Source organism: Genypterus blacodes, unplaced genomic scaffold, assembly GCF_046128005.1.
Source record: "Genypterus blacodes isolate CSIRO-AG114 ecotype Tasmania unplaced genomic scaffold, CSIRO-AGI_Gbla_v1 ptg000044l_1, whole genome shotgun sequence".
Classification (NCBI taxonomy): Eukaryota; Metazoa; Chordata; class Actinopteri; order Ophidiiformes; family Ophidiidae; genus Genypterus; species Genypterus blacodes.
The window spans coordinates 5712213-5736812 of NW_027466857.1; the positions used below are offsets into that span (position 1 = coordinate 5712213).

General features: G+C 43.0%; 1 protein-coding gene across 2 annotated transcripts in view; it reads left to right on the plus strand.

Annotated features, from left to right (window-relative positions):
* The window catches only part of slit3 (slit homolog 3 (Drosophila)), a 198108-nt gene that overhangs the window by 147732 nt on the left and 25776 nt on the right, over positions 1–24600 (plus strand). For both annotated transcript variants that reach the window (XM_076149098.1, XM_076149099.1), the window contains exons 11-26: positions 887–958; positions 2137–2208; positions 4510–4653; positions 4910–5073; positions 8358–8508; positions 11148–11222; positions 12322–12465; positions 13666–13809; positions 15378–15541; positions 18213–18345; positions 19138–19206; positions 19323–19394; positions 21057–21128; positions 23487–23558; positions 23894–23976; positions 24087–24167. In XM_076149098.1, coding sequence (XP_076005213.1) covers positions 887–958; positions 2137–2208; positions 4510–4653; positions 4910–5073; positions 8358–8508; positions 11148–11222; positions 12322–12465; positions 13666–13809; positions 15378–15541; positions 18213–18345; positions 19138–19206; positions 19323–19394; positions 21057–21128; positions 23487–23558; positions 23894–23976; positions 24087–24167 — 1712 coding nt within the window. The remainder of the gene's footprint in view (positions 1–886; positions 959–2136; positions 2209–4509; positions 4654–4909; positions 5074–8357; positions 8509–11147; positions 11223–12321; positions 12466–13665; positions 13810–15377; positions 15542–18212; positions 18346–19137; positions 19207–19322; positions 19395–21056; positions 21129–23486; positions 23559–23893; positions 23977–24086; positions 24168–24600) is intronic.

The window sequence follows — 24600 nt, forward strand, 5'->3', positions numbered from 1 at the left end:
TGTATCTCTGTATGACATATACGGAGGGTACTGCTCTGCAATACACAATCATGTGTCCTCTTCCACTGCACATACACACAAATGTAACACACACTTAATCTGACAAGTCCACACACACGCGCTTTCCCTCTTAATCTCTTCTTGTCTCTATTACACACACCCACAGACATAAAGCTCACTGTGGAAAAATGTTCTTATCATGCAAATGCCTGAAAATGCCAGACTTGCAGACTAATGCAAGGTTGTAAGGTTATTCACTCACTCTCTCTCACACACACACACACACACACACACACACACACACTCATACACACACTCATACACACACACACACACACACACAACCCAGATGGAGTTTCAAGCTCACCTCAGCCGAAGTGTTTAATAATACATTTCACAGAAGTGGAAGTGAGTGACATGAACTGCACTTAACATGCCACCTCTTATAGTCTCTCTCTCTCTCTCTCTCTCTCTCACTCGCTCTCTCTCTCTTTATGTCTCTCTCTCTCTCCCAGTCGCTTACCCTTCTCTCGTTTGCCTGTCACTTCCTCTCTCTCTCTCTCTCTCTCTCTCTCTCTCTCTCTCGCTCTCTCACTTCACTCTCTCTCTCTCCCTCCCCTTGTCTGTCACTCTCTCTCCGTCTGTCATGCACATACACATTCAAGGCCTCGTACTTTTTTTAAATTCTCCGTCCCCTTGCCTTGACCTCTGCTGATGTATTCTCTCATCATCATTTGTCAGATAGTTCGAGGACATTTACACCACCAGAAGCCCATTACTGTGTATTACTGTAACGCTTGACTCCCTCTCTCTCTTTCTCTCTCTCGCTCTCTCTCTCTCTCCCTCCCTACCTCCCTCCCCGTCCCCTTCTCCTCTCCTTCCTCAGTGATTTGAGTAAGAACCAGATTTCTGACATTGCAGGTGATGCTTTCACCGGCCTTCGCTCACTCACCTCACTGTAAGTATGACACACACACCACACACACCCACACACAGACCTGCTCACGCAGACGCATGTATGCACACAGTCAGTCTGGGAAATGATCAGGTTTCCAGACATTTAGCAAATAGAAATATGTTATTACTGTCAGTGTTGACAGCTGGAACACAATGAAGCATGTGCAGCGTGTGTGTCTGTACACAGGCCCGTGTGTGTGTGAATGCACTTGTGTCTGTGAGTGTGTTTGGCAGTGAGGGTGAATTTGATAAGAACATGAAGGACAGTTTAATTTGAATCAATCTGGGGCATGAAAATGAGACAGACAGACAAGAAGGGGCAGACAAGGTGAACTCCGCTGGGTGTTAAGCTGGAACACACACAAACGCACACACACATACACACTGTTAACAGGAATGTCACTGCATGTAGCGGAGGCCTGTTGAGCCGTGATGTCAGAATACAAAATTGCTCAAGTGAGTTAAATAGCAGCGAGTGCAGAAGGAAAGACACCTCTAACATATGTTCAGTGTTTGACGATAAAATAAGATAAATGGTCCACAAAAGTGTTCATGCTGAAAAAAAACAACCTTTGTGTTTGAAACATCTGTGCGTGTTTTTCATAATCTGACAAAAACAGTTTGAAAACTCCTCTACAGAGACAAAAAAAAGTTACAAACACAATAACATGGGAATGAAGCGAGCCCTCTAGCAGTGGTTCAGTTTTTGTCTACCGCCAACGTTTCTTCTTTGATTGTTAAACTTTTATGGATCTTCCCTCTGAAACTGTTTTTTGGGCAAGCGTGAGGGCGGAAATGGCTCCAAGATAATGTATTCAGAATCCTTGCCTTCAGGAAAAAGCTTTTGTTGGGATTTTAGTAATAGACTTACATATGTGTTGGACTGGGTTGGGCTGAAGTCTTCCCAAGAACAACTGCAGAACAACTGCATACACACACAAGCATAATGTTTCAGCTTTATGGTTTGAACCTTAGCAGTAAAGAATGAATAATTCCTGCTCATTTACAGGTTGTTCATAACTGAGACATTTTAATATGACAGCTATTATCATATCATATTGTAGTTTAGTGTCAAAGTATTATATTCATCACAATACAGAAATGGGATAACATGAAAGAACTAATCTAAACTGTATCTAATGTAAATGATCCGATGTTGTTTTGGCTTTTCCTTTGCAGAGTTCTGTACGGTAACAAGATCACCGAGCTGCCCAAGGGATTGTTTGATGGACTGGTCTCCCTGCAGCTACTGTATGTACTCTCTGTGTGGTCTGTTGTTTTCTGTGTGTGGTCCCCCTCAGCAAAACATTCAAATACATTATACACTAAACATAACTGCTGCAATCCAGTAAACAACAGCATATCGCACACCAACAGGATGAAATCCCCAACAAACACAGTCCTGTTTTGACTTTGTTACATCCCTGTTACTACAGAGCTGCAGTTGCTTTCAGGAAGGAAGACAAGCCAGGACAAGCAGTCAATCAGTCCCATCAGGATGACTGAGTTAGCATATTGAATACTACAACAATAATATCATCACTGAAGTGATGATGTAAGATCTCTCTCTCTCTTTTCCTCCCTAGCCTCTTTTTATCGACCCAGCAGTGCAAGAACAGTACTTCACAGACATTGAATAACAAAGCACAGATGTACCATTATATAGTTTTAAAAAAATGTTTTAATACAAAATTCCCTATAAGGTTGAACTACAGTTACAATTCATACAGTAAAGCCCCACATCTAAAATGGCTGTAATAATACTGTATAGGCCATATGGCCCTCGCAAATGCTGCAGTCCACTGCGGAAACAGCTAATGTTCTGGGTCTTCCATCGTAAAATGAAGCGAAGCAAAGAGAATGAGGATGAGTGAATCTCACCCAGAAACACCTTTTACAGGCTTAGGTGGGTCATTAGAATGCGCGGCGTGTAGCAGGTGACACAGGTGGAGGGAGGAGGGAGAGAGATTGATGGATATGTAGATGAATGGATGGATTGATGGAGAGGGTAAGACAGGAGAAAGACAGACCGGGAGGGAGAGACGGGTGGGTAAGAAGAGCGACCTATTTTTTTTAATGTATTTCCAACATTATGTCATTAACATTTAAATAGTCCCTGATTGGAGAAGCATATCCCTCCATGTATGCCTGCAGACAGTAAATAAACCGGTAAAATACTAATGATTGATGTTTGTGTATGCACGTGTGGCTTTTAGTGGGATATTACAAGGCTGTGTATCTGCTTGTGACTGATTCAATTAGTGAGTAAATAAAGTAGTGAATGACTTGTTTATATTCACGTCGTGCCACAATCACAGCTCAATCCCACAAAGACGCCTCCTGTAGATGTTGACAATCGCTCTGCAGAGGTGGGAGGAAATATGATGTTAAGAGATATGAACATGATATTTCTCCCCATATATTGCAAAATTCTCAAATACATCGAAATAGGAACATACGTGTTTTTTTGCCCTGATGGCGATGAGGTGTTTATGGCTACCGATCTCCTGTTCATATTGTCTGCGGTGCTTTGTTTTACTGGTGCAGTTTCAGGTAATTAGTTCCCCCTGTGAGCAACCTAATGAGCCGTGGATATGTTGCAGAGCACCGTGCGTGTGTGTGTGTGTGTGTGTGTGTGTGTGTGTGTGTGTGTCTGTGTGTTTGTGTAAATCTAGATCTGTGGATGTTCCAGTATAGATGCTTGTTAGGATGCCTTGCGATGATTAAGCTCAAGTCGCAGTTGCAGACGCCAAGTTGGTCAACTGTCAGACAAAGAAAGGGAAGGAAAGAGTATAATAGAAAGCAGGTATGAGAGAGGGATGGAGTCACTGAAAGAACAAGTATGTGTTTGTGTAAGAAAGAACTAGGAAAAAGAGAGGGAAAGGTAAGTGTAGGCCAGATCTTGACAATGTGGATATATCGGCTAATGAAGTGCAGCTATGGAGAGAGGGAGGGATAGAGGGAAGGGAGGAATGTAAACCTTTCCTGTCATTTGCCTAATCCGTCTCTCACAGTTCTCATTCGCCTTCATTTTGGCTGTCAGCTTAACTCTCTCCCTTACAACGTACATCAGTGTCACTCCAAATTAAAGTTTTACTTGTCCTTTCTCTCACACTCAATTTTTCTTCGATCACGTCCAAACTTTTCTCGCTCTGCCATCCTGTTTCTTCACCCTCTCGCTCCCATTAAAGCAGGGTTTTGCGCCCACACCCAACAGGAGCCATTCCCCCTCTGCTCCAGAGGAGAAAGTGAAAATACACTGCATAAAACCACAATTTTCAAACGTACGTGTTGTGGCCAAGGGAAATATAATCATGACCGTGCGTGGAGCGAAGGAGAGGTTTTAGGGAGGGGGAAAAGAAATGGAAAGGGAAACCAAAGATAATGTGATTTTGCAGAGGAAATGTCTGCGGCTTCAGAAAAATAAATTCTCTCATCATCGGCATATGCTTTTACCTTTTGTTTATCTCATGCCCCAAGGCTAATAAATCGGAAAAGTAGAGCAGATTTACTGAAATGACCCTTGCTGATCATCTCTTGCTTGCGTTTTAGGCTCCTGAATGCCAACAAAATCAACTGTCTGAGGGTCAACACCTTCCAGGACCTGCAGAATCTCAACCTGCTGTCGCTGTATGACAACAAACTACAAACTATCAGCAAAGGACTGTTCGCTCCTCTGCGCTCCATCAAGACTCTGTGAGTATATGCACTTACAACTTTGAGCACACTTTGTTACACACTTTCAGCGCCATGCATTCCTGATTTCATCCAGAGATTTCATGAACTCAGTAGTCTACAGAATTACCTCAACCCATTGGGAACCATGTTGGAATTAAGACAGATGAAAAGAAAGAGGGTTCACATTGTCGCTGCCATTGTGTGTGTTCACTTATTGTTCGCCTGGCAACTACTACTGTTCCTCTTCCTCACACTCGTCCTTACTCTCCCCCAGTCATCTGGCCCAGAATCCCTTTATGTGTGACTGTCACCTGAAGTGGCTGGCAGACTACCTTTTTGACAACCCTATTGAGACCAGCGGAGCACGCTGCAGCCACCCCAGACGGCTGGCCAACAAACGCATCAGCCAGGTTAAAGGCAAGAAGTTCAGGTGCACAGGTAGGGGATTAACGCACACACTTGCACCTAAACACACGCACGCGCACATATGTGGGACACAAGTGTTAGTTTGTGTGTGTGTAAATAGAAATTAAGACGCGCTGTTTGCTCAAGCATACACATCCACGCTGTCTCCATCTCCGTCTCTCTGGTTAGGAGTGTATTATTGTTGTTTTCTTTGATACGAGCCGTGGGCCTAATTATTTTCAACACACACCAATTCAGCACACCGAAGCAGGACAGTAAGTGTCTCAGCAGGGACTGTATGACATAGCCATAGACTGCAGTCACTCACTGTGGTGTCTCTGTTTACCAGGGCTTTGTTTGCTTTGTATTAAACGATAAGCCTTTGTATGACACAATAAACTCCCCTTACAGTCCTCTCACAAACCATTTGAATCTGCATTTGCAAGCAAACGATGAAGCATAAAATAAAGAAATGGCTACAATCACGTTTCTGCAGTCACAGCTTTACCTTGTTCATCTTTGCACACATTGACTACCTCATTCTGTGTATATGTGAAAGAGCTTGCTGGAGGAGACTCGGTGCATTCATTGGAAAGCGTCTGTGTTCATAAGCCTGTGTTATTTGTCATGAGGGTTGTATTTGTTTCAGTTATTTGAATTGTGCAATCAAGTGGATACCTCACCTAGGTGCACACGGAACATAACACATAAAGGAAGGTAACAGAAAGGAGAGCTGAGAGACAGGAAGTGTGGCAAACAGGATGATCTAAGAAGCATTAACACCTTTATCATGTTTCACACAATTAGTATCGTGATTTGCAATGTCTTTTTTTTAGCATGAAAGGTACAGATGGCAAGTAAGCCCCGAATGTTGTGACCGTTGAGCTAATCAAGAGAAAGTAGATTCCAAAAGTTCCCAAAGCTGGTTATGGCTGTCCTCTTTGCTTCGGCCCTTCCTGTCTGCAGTCCCATGCCTCTGTTTGCATCTCCTCTTCCTCTCTGGACATAAACGGACATTTCCTCTCTCGGCGGGCAGCTTGCCACGCCCCCTTCCTGTGTGGATCTGCAGCTGTCTGTTGCCCCTCCCCTCCTGTATGGACCCTGCCCCCCCGATTGGCGCAGCTCTCTGTTGCCCCACCTTCCTCCTGTGCGGACCCGCATTCTGTTGGTGCGGTCCTCTCTTGCCCCGCCTTCCTCCTGTGTGGACCTGCATACTGATTGGTTCGTGCAGCTGTCTCTTGTGCTTGATCTAACCATGTGGCCCCGCCTATTGTGACATCACATGGTTCCGTCAAGCGCCAGGGACCGCCGAGCACACACCCACCTGCCTCTCCCAGCCAATCATGCACAAGGAACTTTCCAAGCACACCTCCTTCAGCCAATCACACGCTTTGGAGTACAAACCCAAGGCCTAAACTCTTGCTATATGTTTGTTTGCTTGTAAAGGCTGCAGTCACATTTTCCATCAATCAAATGAAAATAAAGTTCAAAATCGGTAAAGGTTGACCTGCAAATCATCCAGCCCTGACAACACATTAGGAAGTTTGTCAGTTGGATGAGCTTTAATGGAAGTAAATGAGAGACGTGTGAATATTTATGAGCAGGTGCAATTATCACTGCATCTTTGGGATTGTGATACATGGGACCAAACCTGTGGTTGAAATTGTGAAAATTTGTCAGCCTAAAACTAAATTAAAACCTCAATCGCTGGTCAATTGAAATACTATATTGCTGTGTCAATTTAAATGAGTCATACACAACTGCACCGCTATAACCACTTTAACTGCAGATCATTCAGAGTATTATTGAACATCACTTGCTGTCTCTTTGTAATTGTGTTTCAAGCCATCTAGAGAAGTGCTCCTTACACCTTCTCTGATCCATGGCATGGCCCTGCTTCAGTGGCTAGCTTGTCTGATCCCTTACGACTCTGTATAAAATGCCTTCCCCCTTTTCTTCTCCTAATAAGGAAGACGGCGAGAAATTTAATAAAACTGATTTCCTTCTTTCCGCTCTTCCTTATTTATCCCCTTCCCTTCCCTTTTCTTTCCTTTTTGTTAATGTGTCTGCAAGCAAGGTTGTGGTTCTGAAAGAGGCTTTCCAGCCTGTGGTGCTGATGATATACCTGTGCAGTGATCATAGAGCATTGATTCCATTCATTTCAAATGATCTCTCTATAGGTGGTCCTGGTTTTTTTAACAAAGAGAAGCAGGCAACAGATGAGGTGCAAAGAGTGCGTGCCAGGAGATTGGAGTCAGAAACAATGAAAGAAGGGAAACCTTAGTCTGTGCCAATGCCAGAACAGCCAAATAGCAGAAATACAATGCTTAAATTGACAGAACAGTCAAACAAAGGTGCCATGACCATGAGCATCGTAAAGAGTGTATGTGGCACGCTAAGAAGTGCTGCATGACATAAACCAGGTCTATTCCACAACCGCTCGTAGCCATAAATAATATCCGATCACACAGTATATCTAAATAGCAGACTCGTTCCCTGGCACGACTTGTTAAACAAAAACATCCTGGGTTAAACCACTTTTATCTACAAGATTCATCCATGAAATGACCCAGATCTGTGCTTGTTAATGTGATTTACAGTGGCAGCGGTTGCACACACACACACACACACCACACCACACCACACCCCTCCCTGCCATATGCCTGCATGTATCCAACAGTACTGCAGCAGCAACTGCAGCCCCTTCACTTTAGGTGAAGTCGATCCGATTAGGCATTTTCACATAGATATTTCATGCCTTACAAAATGGCCCCCTGCCTCATTACATTTTACAACCTCTGACAGCTCAAATGAGAGAAAAAATAATGATTAATTTTTAATTTAATTTCCATACAATTAAACTCCAACAAGCGTTAATGTTAAAAATGCTGTTGCTGTAAAGACCATTGTTGAAAGCAAGACGCCTCACTCCTTCATGTTGGTTGTAGCATCATATAGAATGTTCTTACATCTGCTCATGTTTGTATTTATGTATGTATATGTAAATTAGACAGAATGTAACGTTTCACTCTACCTCATCAATTGAGAATTATCTGTTTCCTCCCTTTGTCTGTCTCTTTGTCTCCCCTTCCACACCTCCACCTCTCTCCCTCTCTCTTTGTCTCCTACTTTCTGTTGACTTAATATATCTACGTGTCCTTCTCCTTCCCTTTCTGTCTGCTTCCTCCTGTGCTCCCATTCTGTTTGTCTGCACCTCTTGCCGCATCCCTACCTCCCCCTGCCTCTTTATTCTCCATTCTCCCTCTTTCTCTCTCTCTCTCTCTCTCTCTCTCCTTCCCTCCCTCTCTCTTCTGCAGGTCAGGAGGACTATCGTAGCCGTCTGAGCGGGGACTGTTTCCAAGATCTGGTGTGTCCAGAGAAATGTCGCTGTGAAGGCACTGTGGTCGACTGCGCCAATCTGAAGCTCACCCGTGTACCTCCACACATCCCTGAACACACCACTGACCTGTGAGTCCACTGGTTATTTTATTATACACGCATACATGCAAACACACAGTGAACCAATGGCCTGTAAGTCCAGCAACATAATGAAATGTCAGACTGAAGGTTCCAGTAGACTACACTGAACGTGAGGCAGTAGAGCGTCATGCATCCTTTAACATGTCACAAGCCCAGTGTTTCAAATTTAATGATATACATTAAATTATATGTGTTTAATTTTATGGCTGAACAAAATTTCCCTATATGATCATGATTTTATAGGCACATTATAGGTGAAAATATCAACAGTATATTATATTTGTTTCTGTGTGCTGCACTACAGCCACCAACTTGTATAAATGCAGCAATGCATAGACATAAAAATTTACATTAATACAGCGAGTGATATAGAGACCATAATACTTAAAATTATATGTAAATGAAATGTATTATGTATTATATTTATGTATTAGGTGTAAATGAAAGAGATCCAGTGCACGTTAACACACACTGTCCAAACAATCAGAAGCGCAAGCATGTAGGTCATAGACAAGCAGACATAGTCAATGCATGCTAAACACATCTGTATTTGTTTCTTGCGGTCACACATCACAAACGTCACTTTTCATTTTAGCTCAGAGACCAAAATGCCTCCCAACACTCGTTTCCATCTCCCTCTGGGTCCCAGAGGAGCCATCATCGTGTCTGGAGAAGGGTCTCACACTAGAATACTGAACAGTCCCATGGATTTTCCATTTTACTGCTGAAAAAAAGGGAAAGGCAGTAATAAATTACATCCAACACCAATAAAGTAATCTGAATGTCAAGAAGGTTAAAAATGTGGTTGTGTGTTCAGAATATATTAGGGTTTGTTAAAAAAGGTTGCAGTATAAGATCAGATTTTATATTGTGGAACTGGTAGAATACTGTCTCAAAAGACTGTAATGAATTTGTACAGGACTACTTCAAATATAATGAGATTAGTGTGATGTGATTTAACCTAAAACATACAGTGAGTGGATACAGAAACAGAGAGTGTGCGGTTTTCTCATACAAAACAATGAAAGGAAGAATGAAAGCTGCCGCCAATAACGGAAAGCCCTGCAAAATTTCAGTATCGGCTTGATCGAATATTCAATAAGCCGATGTTTGCAGCCAACACAGAGCAATGTGCCCAGAGAGCAAGTTTTGTCCAAAAAACGCTGAATCACTGACATCTTGAAATTTAGATGAAGAATGGAGGTTTCTATTTTGGTGCTAATGTAGAATGTATATAGAATTGGGAACCACATTAAAGCGGTATATACTATTCCTGTACAGTAGCTGTGGATCTTCCCTTCAAACTTCATTTTGATAAGTCCTTTACTTCCATTAAATGTTGACGTTGATTTGTAAGATCAGCTTGGATCCACCCACAAAATGTAAGGCTTAGGTGGGCGTGGGGACCTTAAAGAGGTACAGTAGAAGCATAATGCCCTATTGTCTCCCAGTGTGCATGGCAGTGTGGTTGCATTGTTTTTTAAGTGCATAGAAGCATTACAAAATATGGAAATATGACTGTGGAAATCTTTGTATGTCCCTTTAGAGTAGGACTTAGACGCCTAGCTATAGAAAGGAGAACGGTCCCACAGACTGTTGAGCCCAACATCCCTCTGTCACTCTTTCCTTGTGTCCTCACAGCTTCCACTTCTCCCTCCTTTCCTCTCCATTTGTCCCCAGGGTGTTTTGTGTCAAACAAAACTTTGTCCTTTATGGTTTTTAGAGGGCACATCAACACATCAAACTTTCAACTATTTTTGACAGCCCTCCTCCCTTTCTGCCTCGTCCCTTTCACTCACCTTTACCCTGAGAAAACATCAGACCAGCAGGATTCTTGAGAGCCATAAACACACTTGTGAATACACACCGAAATACACAGAATATGTGAAAAGTGGCCTCTACCCTGCTTTATCAAGGGAAATCACTGGAGTTTGTTGCTGAGATGAGAGCTTATCATTCTTTTCCTCTCTTTCTCTCTTGCTCTTTGTCTCTTCCCAAAGGCCATAAAGATCCTTGACACATGCACTGAAGGTCTACAAAAACTAAATAAGAATCAGTTAATTGTTCTTCATAATGAAATGCACGGTGTGTTCTCCAAGTTTAAATTGAGACTACACGAAATTAGACAATTTTCATTCATTACAATCTCTCTGTTTCACTCTCTCTCTATATCTATCTCCATCTCCCTCTCTCACACAAATGCACACTCATCCGTGCACATACATATGCACTAAGAGCATCCTTTTAGCAGGACCCTTTTAGTACAAATTACCCCAATAAAGCAGATGCCCGGCTTCCAGTCTCTCTAACTGTTTTCTCTTGGCTTAGGGCACCATGGGTATTGATGACCTCATAGAACAGATTCATTCTTCTCTCTTCTCTTCTCTTCTCTTCTCTTCTCTTCTCTTCTCTTCTCTTCTCTTCTCTTCTCTTCTCTTCTCCTCATTTTCCCTCTCTTCACTAGTTGCAAAACACCCGTTAACCTTCATATGACCACTTCTCCGTAACATCCAGCCTTTCTCTCCATCTTGTGTTTTGTGTGTGCGTGTGTGTGTTGACTTCCCAAGCAGTTTGTTCCATGAAAGAATGAATATCTAATTCCCCCCCCTCTGTTATTCTCTCCGTAGGCGGTTGAACGACAATGAGATTGCAGTCCTGGAGGCAACGGGGACATTTAAGAAGCTGCCAAACCTGAAAAAAATGTATGCATACTTTCTAAAACTTTTGAGCAGTTTCATCTGTTTATTCATTCATTTACCACTCATGGTGCATGGAATTTTAGGATAAGTATTGAAATCTCATGTCACCCGGAGTGTATTAAGATTAGTTTGAAGTGTTTTGCATGTATATTTTTGTTCTTTTGAGACCACAATGACATGAACATGAGACCAGATGTAAATAGATGTAAATAAAGAACAGTGGAAGATTTAGTTGAGATAAATACATGCAGAGGATGCAGAATTGAACATGGGGAAGAAATGAGCAACAGGGGCAGCCTGAGAAGCAAGTGGAATGGGAAGAAGATGGCAGGGTCCGAGAAAGAGGGAGAGAAAGAGAGGGTGGATGGGAGGAATGGAGGAAGCGAATATTACATAAATGGAAGATAGGCTTTCGTTTCTGATTTACAGTCCTTATCTACAACCTGCTTTAAATGTGGGTGTTTGTGCACGGCCGCGCGTTTGTGTGTGTTTGTCCGTGTGAGATAGAGAAAGACAGAGCAGAGACCCCCGGTTGATTTATTGGAAAGGAAATTGCTAACCATCTAGCAGTGTCAGTGACAATATAGATTGGCTAGCGCTCATTTCCATTTACCCCCCTCCTCTCCTCTCCTCTCCTCTCCTCTCCTTTCCTCTCCTCTCCTCTCCTCTCCTGTCCTGTCCTCTCCTCTCCTCTCCTCTCCTCTCCTCTCCCCTCCCCTCCTCCCTCACATCCTCTCCTCTGTAAAGCCGATAAGGGGAAGCACAAAACTAGCAAAGGATGAAAGCTACAGTAGCGGCGATGGCTATCATCTCAAGTTATTGTCTGTGTGGCTGGTGCTCTCTTTTCATTTAGATTTTTCTCCCAGTGTACACATGACGGAGAGACTAATCACTTTCAGCCGTCTGTGACCACTTGTCGACTACTTTTATGTGCGTGTTTGAGTTATAGTGCTATAGCTGTTGTGTGTAACCGCTCATATCAGGATATCTTTTGCGCAAGACGAGGACATTAGAGATCAAACAGACATGATTGATTATTGCAATTAAGTTGGGAAGGAAGCTTTATGTGTTCATCCATTCCTTGCTTCTTCTTTTTCCGCAGCAACCTAAGCAACAACAAGCTGCGGGACATCCGCGAGGGTGCGTTTGATGGGGCAGGTGGCGTTCTGGAACTTCTGCTGACAGGGAACAAGCTCACTGGCCTGCAGGGCCGTACGTTTAAAGGTCTTACCGGCCTGAAAACTCTGTAAGTTTAACAACGTTGCATTTTGGCAATGAATGTGTGATGAATCAACATATGCAGTTTTATTTTTAAGAAATTCCAGAAAAACAAGAAGAAGAATACACTTGTTTCTGCTTTCGAGTGTTTTTGTAATCTCTGAACTTTCTGATACTTGAGTTTGCGGCTTTATGAGCATACTGTTTCTTATTACAGAAATTGGCGGGTGAACAAGGAAAAGTCCAATGTCAGTAAAGATGAGATGTAGAAATGACCTAATGTGCATTCTCGCCTCTGCATTTTTTTTTCGAAAGATACAATATGTCAGAGCCAGACATAATTAGCTAACCGGTTCTGTGTATTTGTTTGTTTGGAATTGGGGCGCAGCTTCTAGCAGGCATGTGCTGCTAGCTAACGACTTTAAGAACTCTTCCTCCACCGGCTGAAACAAAACATTAACTTGCTATACAAAGACTCAAAACCTCAAATTGTTATTCAGCTAATTTGAGTGCCCAACAAAAACAGGCCAGCCTCCATTTTTGGGTTACAGGACAGGAGCCACGAGCTAATGTTGCCTGTGTGCGCGCAGTAATGACTATCTAATGCTATCACGTATATATATATGCTGGCTAATGACTCTCTAATGCCATATCGTGTCTGTGTCTCTATTGGGTTAAGAGGCTCCTTGCTCCAGTAATAGCCCGGATAACTGGGTTAGTGTGTCCCACAGATTAGTAAAGCTAACTAACTGAGTTATCCCGCTCCCACATGGCTGCATGTTAAAGGCTAATGTCATATTACAGACTCTGTTGCTGGTGTCCTGTGGGGGATCATTTTGAAATTACTCCTTTGCTTTCTTTCCCGGCTTTTGTTTAGGTCATTACGCATCCTGCTCTTACGTTCCAATTTATCTCTCTTAATACGCCAAAAATATTACACAGTGGGTATTTTCTGTTTCCAATTATTCTAGTGGCAAAAGATGCAATCAATGTTTTTTTATTAGCCCTTTTTTTATTTATCATGAGAGGTACAAAATGAACAGATTCTGTAATTAAATCTTGATTTATTGTCCCGGTAATTAAGCGTTAAAATAAAATCCAATTTAAGATGTGATTCAAAAACTTCTTTTTCATCAATAGTTTCCTAAAGGTGAGACTCACTGTGTGTGTGTGTGTGTGTGTGTGTGTGTGTGTGTGTGTGTGTGTGTGTGTGTGTGTGTGTGTCCAGCATGCTACGGAGCAACCAGATCACCTGCATCGACAACGGTACATTTACAGGCCTGAGCTCAGTGCGTCTGCTCTCGCTGTACGACAACAGGATCTCCAGCATCGCCCCGGGAGCCTTCTCCACCCTGCACTCCCTCTCCACCATGTGAGTCATCTCCATCTGCCTCGCTCTCCCCTTTTCTCTCTCTCCTATCTCTTTTTCTTGTCTTCTGATCTGTCCAAGTCTCTCCCTCCAGCCTCGCCGTGGGAGTTATCTAACCATCGAATACACACACACACACGTGCACACACACTCACTCACACACACACACACACACACACACACACACACACACACACACACACACACATATTGCATTCTGGGCAGTGTTCGCCTCACAGATGCTCTCCATCATTATCGACTAGATTGGTCTGCATCCCAGGACATTTGTTATCAAAGCTAAATATATTTTAGCATCTGCACACACACACACATAGACACACACACACATACACACATAAGCCTACAAGTTTGTTTTTATCTTCACCGAGGCATCACCTGCTGAAACAAGCATATACACAGTTATCTTGTATGCCATACATGTGTATAGATGGTGCACAGTCGGAAACAACTGGCATGATAAGTTATGAAAAGTATTAACTTGCTATAAAACATTGTTTGGGCTTCGAGGGTGGGAGGCAAGAGTGTGTGTGTGTGTGTGTGTGTGTGTGTGTGTGTGTGTGTGTGTGTGTGTGTGTGTGTGTCTTTGTGTGCATATGTGTTTTCTTCAATTCTCTGACCACCCAGGAGTGTAGGCTGTAAATAATAGATTTTATCAGCTCAATAAAACATTAGAAGTGGATTTTTAATTATCTTTTCTAACCTTGAGAGCTGCAAATACAGACATGGCTTGTCGTGCCAAAAGAAGTCTTCCCCCCGTCCTCACATCCTCTTAACCCTCACTCTGTTTCTTTCACTTCCTCCGTCCCCCTTCTGTCCCCTCTTTGTGTCCCAGTGTGGTTCCAGTTTCTACCTCTTTGGGTTGAAGCTGGAACCCAAAGTGGTGGGTATCATTCCCCCATTGTTGCTGTCACCTTGTAGCATTTCTTTGTCCTCTGCTTTGCACTGGACCTTTTCATCGATTTGTTTGTATTTATCTTTCCTTTCCCTTTTTTTCGTCCCGCTGTTTGCATCTCTCTGTCTCTATCGGTTTTGACGCATTGTTGTTTCCCCGTAGAGTTTGTCCACCTAATTAAAAGATTAACTGGCTGAAAAGGAAGGAAGGGATTTAGCTGAAGTCTGTCGCCATGCGCGTCAGTTCATTACAAGGAAATGAGGAAATAAGTTGTACCTATCTGTAGCAGCACACCACTTTATTGTAGCTCAAACAGCAACATTCAGGTTTATTAGAGGTAGTGAAACGCAATGTGCCACCTGCACATCCCCAGACGCAATTTGGAAGCACATTATCATTAGAGAGATACATGTGGCTTTCTAATCTCACTAATCGTTAAACTGCTCAACTCTGCTCACGTTATCCATGTTTGCGAGTGGCCAGAGTAACAAAATATCCTTAATAATGTTGGATTACAAAAGACTACAAAGATTAGGAAATCAAACTCTTACACAATTCATAATTTCAAAAGTTACCCCGATCTCAAAGCTATTCTGTTTCTTGCCTTTCTTCCATTGTGTCTCTCTTTATACCTCTGTCTCTTGCTCTCTGTCCACAGTAACCTCCTGTCCAACCCATATGTGTGTGATTGCCACTTGGCCTGGTTGGGTCAGTGGCTGAAGAAGACGCGTGTGGTCAGTGGAAACCCTCGCTGTCAGAAACCGGCCTTCCTGAAGGAGATTCCCATCCAGGACGTGGCCGCCCCGGACTTCACGTGTGACGGTGAGAGATTTATTTTAATCATCTTCGTCCTGCGTGTCTTACAAATATGACTGTTGTTGCTGTGTTAGGTCTCAGTTGGTATGAGAATCTTTATCAGGGTTCAACTGGACTGAAGTGGGCGTCACTCTGGTCCTGGTTTGTGTCTTTGCGTCCTTGCTAAAGTCAAACAAAGTGTTAATTGAGTCTGAAAAATCCTTCATCTACCCAGCTGCCAGGGTTAAAGTGTGGTCTGGGTTCTTTCTTTCCTTCTCTCTCGCTCTCATCCTACCTTTCTCTCTCTCCCTCCAGATTTCCTTCGAATTCATTACACTTTTCTAATTTCCTGTAGCTGTGCTGCAACCATTTACTGAAAATGAGTTTGGAAAGTGGTTATAGTTGGGCCGGCTCAAGTGAGGAAACTCGAGGCCGGTATCAGATCTTAATACTCACGCTTGCATGCAAACACACACACACACACACACACACAAACACACACATACACACACATACACAAATCTCCCTTCAAACACAAGCTCACACAAACTACTCTTCTTATGAGGACATTAACCCTGAGTAGAAGTCAACACCACCAACACTGACCATGAACGAGAAGGGATTCTGCAAACACCCATCGACTATTAAGAATTCTTTAGAGAGCCTATTATCATGCACTGTCTTTATCGCCGTTTGTTTCATAACTGAGGTTAAAACACACTTACATCAATGTAGAAAAGAAGGCTCTGGATCGCCACCAAAACATTATCACTTCTTCCCTTCTTCTCTTTGATATATCCTGCTGACAGTCACACAAATAAAGTACTCAGCAGGGAATGTCAAACCTCTTGGTGACTGTAAAACATTCTCCCTTTGAAGGAGTAAAACTGATTGGCTGTCAAAAGAATGGAAACAGCAACATGCGCACATACAACAACGGTCTCCATGTCGGGCCTATTTATAGCCGAGTAAAATGGCTGTTAAGTTGTCCGGGGGCAGCAGGGGGAAAGTAAAGTTAATTGAATTTGTGAGAAGATATTTAGTGCACATTTAGATGTTAGTTCTATCAGCCAACTGTGGAGTGAATCGACCCACGGCTACTTGTCTCCATAGACTAGCCGCACTAGCGAGTTACACACATACAGCAGATCAGACACACACACACAAACACCCAACATATGGGCGCGTAAGCACCCATTTAAAATAAATGTAGGTGATAACACAATTAGTAAAACTACAAAGTGAATGAGAAAGTGGCCATAGGGTAAGGATGATAGCTTCACTCACACACAAACAGGACACTTGTTTGTGTTTGCGTACACCCACACATTCAATGTTTCATCAGTATGTGCAAGCATATGCACAACTGCATAGAGAAGTATGAATACACGTATGAGAACAAACTTGCTATTTCTCTTTCCCTCTACTGTATATCTGTCTTCAAATGCACACACACACACACACACACACACACACACACACACACACACACACACACACACACACGCGCACACACACACACACACACGCACACACGAGTGATGCTGTTGTGTTATGATTTGCTTATTATCCTGTCTTCATAATGCTTCATTATAGTTTAAGTCTGTGCTTGTTTGGTCCACAATTCACAGTTCAACTATTCACATAGTGCCAGATTAAAGCTCTGTTTGTGTGTGTTGGTGTGTCCAAGTGTGTGTGTCCAAGTGTGTGTTTCGGTCTGTCAGTCATGGAAGTTTTGAAGCTTTAAGCCAAGAACAGCAGGTCTCTGATCCTTCATTTCTGTGTTAGAATGATTACAATCACTCAAATGTTTGTTGTCCATGCCGTGTGTGTGTGTGTGTGCGCGTGTGTGTGTGCGTGCACCCTTCAAGCCGCTAAGTGGTAAACTGATGCCGTTTTATGAGTGGAAATAGTGTAGGTGTATCTTGAAGTACTACTGCTGAGTGAACCTGAATCCGTTCTGTTCTGACACTTTCATCTGATAAAACACGAGTGCAGCAGGATGTTTTGAGTTGTAAACACTCTTTGAAATGTTTTTCTTGCGTTCCAACAGCATGTTCTTGAGAAACAATAACTATTTGGATACAGAACATTGGCAGTATAAATCAGATGTCTGCATAAATATGACCTGTTCAAGAATGTTAATATAAACCAGGTTAATCTGGTTTACAGAACACTGGAAACAGCCATGGAAACTATTTCAAATTGATATCAGGAGGATGTTTACATCTCAATTTAGCAAGATGATTAAAGATAGTATGCAGACTCATTTTGCTTTTGCCTTCAAAGTTGTTGCAGGTCATCCTGTCTGCATCTGTTCAGTGTTTCTCTCGAATCATCTGAGGAGTTTTAATCTCACCGTAACCTCCCTTTGGGTCCTGTGCCAGATGTTGAAACACATCACTGAAGATGATTTTAACACCCTCTGGTCATTTGATATGCATTATAAAGTTCTCCTTAAAAGTGCTGAGCGTGGTGTTGAGTGGAATTGACCACAGTGCTGCACTTACAGTTTGGTCTTTATCTCTATCCAACCCTATCTATCCCCCCTCTCTCTCTCTCTCTCTCTCTCTCTCTCTCTCTCTCTCTCTCTCTCTCTCTCTCTCTCTCTCTCTCTCTCTCTCTCACTCACTCTCTCTCTCTCTGTCACTCCTTCCTCCCCTCTGCCCCGTGGCTCTTTACCCCACCCTCTCTCCAGGTGTCGAGGATAATGGCTGTCTTCCCACATCTGGTTGTCCCGATGTCTGCACCTGCTCAGACAGCGTGGTGCGATGCAGCAACCGAGGGCTGCACTCTCTGCCCAAGGGCATTCCCAAGGACACCACTGAGCTGTGAGTCATGCGTGCATGGACGCGCGCACACGCAATTTGCTGCAGTGTAATATCAATGCAGCAGTTTGCCCTCTGCTGCTCCAGGACCTGACAAACCATTTAGTGAATAAACGCTCTTGTCTTCTCTCTCTGTGCCTCTCTCTCTCTCTCACACACACACACACACATCCAGAGTGATGAAATCTTTTCAAAGCTTTGCAAAGTATAATAATCTGACTGCCTCATATTTCACAGGAGAATAAAGCATAAGCAACAGACTGGCTCTAATTCCCAGTTAATGTTGAAATAGTTTCTTTTATATTACGGGTGCTATTCTTTTACATTTTGTCACTGTTTTGAGGCATTTAGAATCCTCAGAGCACAATAAAGGAATAACATAATTTCCTTGAAATGAAACAAAAGCTCCCAAATGTTAATCAAGATAAGGAAATTAGGACTTTCCTTACTAAATCTCTTGAGGAAGGCAAACTCTATTTCTGTCTCTCTCACACACACACACAGGCACAAACCCCTCTAGCTGTGAAATAGGCCTGCACTCTTGGATCAATAGCAGTGATTATGTATTGATCAGGCTGAAGAAGACACTCCATCATACTGTCCACATGACCTACTTATGACCTGAGATAGAGAGAGGAAGGGAAAGAGAGGCAGAGGTAGACAGGTGGATGTGTGTGTGTGTGTGTGTGTTTATCTACATTGCTTATCTTAGTCCTAATCCAGTGCGTCTAATGGTGGGATCACTAAAGCTCCACTATGATGCTTTATTTCATAACTATGCATCTCTTCACACAGCTACCTGGAGGGAAATATGCTGACCTCTGTCCCCAAAGAGCTGTCGGCCCTGAAGCATCTGACTCTAGTGTATGTATCCCTCGCGTCTCCATTACGCAACATTCACATGTGATCAGTCACGGTGGAGCCCGTATAGAAATGTACGTGTTGATATTGTGTCTCTGTGTGTGCGTGTGTTCTTAAAGGGATCTGAGCAACAACAGCATCAGCACGTTGGCCGCATTCACCTTCAACAACATGACTCAACTAGCGACGCTGTAAGTTACCATAGCAACACACGCACCTTCTCACGCGCCCCTCTCTTCACTTTGATTAATTGCCTTAGCCTCTCTCCTGCTCGCCCTCTTTCTTCATATTTTCCTTCCTCCTCTTCCTTGTGCCCTTCTTCGTACCCGTCGTGTTCTCGCCTCTCATTCGTTCTGGTTTTGTGCCTCTTCCTCAGTCGTCCATTCTTCAGATTTTCAGTATCAAGGGAAAGCTGAGCAGACTTTTCCAGCAACGCCCTGTTTCATATTTCACACACTTACACTCAATCATGCCACGGAATTGCCCAGTGCGACCGCAGCCTTCTTCTGTAGCCACTGATCAGCTTCAACGGAACGCTTTGTGGGTACAAATCCCTGCTCAAGGGCACTTTGCCAGCAGTGGGAGAGGTGCAGGACAGTGTTTCACCTAATATTCCCAAATCAGATTATCCCAGCTGGTCTGTGAGTCAAACTGTCCAAACTTGCCAGCTTCAACGTCTCCATAGGTCCATGATTATCAATCCAGGCGGGCTTGGAACACCTTGGATGGTTGTGTCTTAAAGATGAATATCACACAGAAAAACAGTTGTCTTTCCATTCTAGGCTCATTATTGGGCTGCATCAGGTGAAATAGTGATATGGCTGCAGCTCAGTCTGACTTTACTCTGGGGTTTGACCATATCCTTCACTTTGTTAAACTTTTTGTTTCCAAAGAAAGTTTCAAAAGAGTTCAAATTAAGTTGTGGTGTCGGAGTACAAACATTCTAAATACCTCAACTTTGCCTCTGCCTTTTTTTTCCATTTTTCATCAACCTCATTTTCTACTTGATTTCAAACGAGGCCCCATTGTTCTCCTCCCCTGGTTTAATCTGTAGTGGCTACAGGTTTGGTCCTAAATTGCTCCATAACCAAACCTTCATCTGCTGGATCACCCCTCATGTTTTCCCTCTTCTTTTCCTCACTGTCGCCTCTTCTTCACCTGTTCTCAGAGAATCTTCTGCATAAAATCCAAACAATAGAAATGTTCTTGCCTTTAATTTCAATAAATAAGAGAGTAAAATATATAAAAGGAGCCCATCTCATCCTGCTCACACACTATGGACTACAAGTCTACATTGGTGCTCGAGTCTGATAAAACTTCTAACTCCAAGGATGAAGACAACAAAAACCCACTCAGATGGACTAAATCCATCTATAACACCACGCCCCTACTGGAGTGTGGTAATATTACACTTCACCGCTTATACCACACTGTCACCGCTGCTGGCAGGGAGCTGCAGAGCGTCGACCTAGCCAGCTGAGCCGAACCCAGATGTGAAATTTTGAACTCGGCCCGAGCCCGATGTGTATCTTAGCAATTATTTCTGCATCCAGCCCAACATGACCCGATGGGTTCGGTCAAAGAGGTTTTTCTGTGATTTTTCTTAAATTGACTGTATTTTCAGCACTTAGATGTTTTGGTCTGCTCAGAGGTTTGTAGAGCATTTTGAGCACCGCTGCTCTACATTCATTCATGTATTGCAAACAATACAAAATGCAATTTCACAAGAAGTGTAAGAGGTTGTATTTGTAAACGACGATATTCTGAAAATCCGCTTTGCAGCATCCTGAGTCAGTATGTGTGTTTTCATCTCTTCTCTCTCACTCTCTATGCTCATGTTCTCTCTCTTACAGCATTCTGAGTTACAACCAGATCCGCTGTATCCCGGTCCACGCCTTCGACGGGCTCAAGTCACTACGCCTCCTGTGAGTAACAAGCTTCATCGCAACATGTCGCAGTGGATTCCATATTCAGCACTCCCCACTGCTACTTATATCACTCAGCTAAATCAAAGTATAATCACTCCCCTGATGTCAAGCATAGAACGATGTTAAGACCTAGTCACGTGATGAGTCACAGCCACCCTATCATTTGTTGTTCCAAGGTACTAAAAGAGATAAAAATGACAATCTCTCATCTCCTCTTTAAGTCTCGCTCTGTATCTGCATGCTTTAGCCAAACTCTCCTCGTATCACCCCCCTATCTGTCTGTCTCTCCCTCTCTTCTCCTTCTCTCTCTCTCTCCCTCTCTCTCTCTCTCTCTCTCTCTCTCTCTCTCTCTCTCTCTCTCTCTCTCTCTCCCTCTCTCTCTCCCTCTCTCCCTCTCTCCCTCCCTCTCTCTCCCCGCCCAGTGTTGTGTTTGATGAATCGACCTTCAGCCTCTGTTTCTCTCAGTCATCCATCTGGTTGTCCACCCTCTGTCTCAGAAACCCACATGCACACGCACGCACGCACGCACACACACACACACACAATGTGCTTTGCTTTTTGCTGCTGGCACATCAATTCCCAGAGCACCCACACGCACATCTACACACACGCACATCTACACCCGCACACACTCACACATACAGGCTGTTTGTTTCTTGTCAAATTTTGGAATATCAACATATTATAGTCAATTTAATCATGATTATCTCTGAAATCTTCTTCATCCTTGGCCTGTTGACGGTCATGTGACTGGGTTACACATGAGATATGACATTCATGGTCACGGGGTCTCTAAAACCTGTATCTGCCACAATCACAGTGAAGGATTTATCTTTGCTGTTTCAAAAATACTTTAAACTTACCATAACTTAGTGAAGGATGATCCATCACAAGTTGTGGCAAAGCTGTGCGTTAGTGTGCGGTAACGTCTCGTGTCTGGATGGATTATCCTGCTCAAAATACAGCATGTTCACTTGCCAACCATCATAATATAACAGTCATGATATTTTATTAATCTGCAATAAATGTAGCTTTATTATCCCAATAAGCTGGATAAGCTCTCCTAACAGCAGCCTCCAAGCTATACATTTGAATTTAGAAAACAGTGATGTGTGTGTTATGCTGTATCAAAGCGGTGCTCTCTTTCTTCACGCTTACAGGCACGTCAGAATAATTGAATAATCTTCATTATCGTGCTGTAAAATAAAACGATGACTGCAGAGTGTTTACATTGTATTCTGCTGTTATTTGTTCTGGAGGAAGGAAGTTAGATTTTCACAAGTTGGCTTTGTTTCTCCTCACATTGACTTTATGTCTCACCTGCTTTCTTTCCCCGAGCAGAAGTTTTGTTTTTTTCCTCTTCCTCCCTTTCCTTTTACTTGATGTTACCACAGGGACCGGTCCCTCTCTGCCCCCGCATAGCAGCGGGTTGCTAGGCAGCCATCACTGTCACTTCCTCATTACCCACAACCCCCTCTGGGCCAGCCTTGCACGGGGGCTGTTAGACCACGATACACATAGAAACACACACACACAGCAACACGTACAAGATTTTGCACAAAGACTTTTACAACAGTGATGGTTTGATGGTTGTCCCCTGTTACCGCCCTTAGCTCTAATGGGATGTGAACTTATATGCAGCAGGCAACACACTGAAATTGTAGGACGTGTAGGACACACTCCGCAGTCTCTACGAGCCCTTTGAGACAAAAGTTTATAATGCGCACATGCACACACATATCCATCAATACACAAACACCCAAAAGCACAAAACAGCAATGCAGATACTCAGACAGAAACACACCACAGCCACACACACAAACACATGCACACACACGCACACATCATACTCTGCTAGTTGACCATATGAGACAGTTTTTATTCCATTCAGAGACCAGGACAAGCTTTATTGCACAACAATGGAAATAAGCTTTCTGTTTACTTTGCGTTATTCTCTCATAAATATTTTATTTATTTAGGGTATAGAGGGAGATGGTGGTGTGGCTGCAACCGGGAAAGCACAAATAATTTTGAATAATTTAGCCTTCAGCTGAACTTGCCTGCAGTTTTCGTTTTTTAGGCCTCAACAGTTGAACTTTCCTGTTATGTGAGACTTATGTTTGTGTGTGTGTGTATGTTCGTGGTATAAACGGTCAGCACTGGTGTACTGATGTGCGGCCTATAAACCAAATTACAACAGACATTTACTTACTTAAAACAAAACAGAAATGAATAATAATAACAAAATAACATTAGTAATATTCACGTCATGTCAGTCTGGTGTCAGTCATGTGTTTAATATTCCTCTATGCCCTTGTCCTGTCTCTGTTTTTACTCTCTCTTCCTCCCGTCCAGGACTCTCCATGGCAACGACCTTTCAACCATCCCAGAAGGAGCTTTCAATCACCTCACCGCCCTGTCCCACCTGTAAGTACAGACGTACCGCGCTGATTCATTACAGCACAGGTAGCTGCTCTAGGAAACATTTTGGCTGCATGACAAAGTTTGACTCAAGCTTGTTTTCATAGCATTTAAACGTATATTTCACATACTCAGATATCCACTGTGTGATGTCGGTTTTTTTAACACAAACACATCCGGCCTGTGCCATGGATGACTGGACGTAATATACAAAATGAAAAGCGCATCTAATTCCTCTCCTTCAGCTCTTCAGTTTAGCTATTTAATATTTTTCGAATGTCGCACAGGCATAGATAACAAAATTCCTTTGTATGAAATTGTCTCTGTGTGTGTTTGTCTAGGGCTCTTGGCGCCAACCCTCTGTACTGTAACTGTGACTTACGCTGGCTCTCCCAGTGGGTGAAGGCTGGCTTCAAAGAGCCAGGTAACAGACAAGCTCAATATCTATATTCTATCCAAATACCTGCAACCCAAACATTGTATTTCTTCCCATAAAGGCTTAGACCTTCTATTGATACTGATTAATTCTGATAGGCATTGCTCGTTGCACTGGACCTCCTGACATGGCGGACAGACTTCTTCTCACCACGCCACTCAACAGATTCCAGTGTAAAGGTGAATAAAGAAGTGTAAACCTGTGCTCAGGTCTCGAGTAGTTGTCCATCTGAAGCCACGATGAAGCTTTCCAACAGTCTTTCTTCCTTTTTCTGGTCATTTCAGTGCTTTGTCAACATTTTGCATGTTTTCGTATATGTTGCTGTTGCATGCTGTTACGTATGGAGCCACGTCCCCAGTCTGAACCTCACCAGTTGTAAATCAGTAAATTACAGCAGTCCACATAACACCAGATCATCAAACCTCTTTAGTTTAAAGAGATTTTGAATGCACATCAGAGATATTTAGGTGTTGAATAGCTTAGATTTGGAATAGAAGGCTGGTAAGGTGGCTGTGTTAACCACTCAGTCAGAAGATAGATAAGCTCAATGCCTTTCATTGCTCTTTCAAAGAGGATGGCTCATGTTTGATAAATATGAAACGAGTGAGCGAA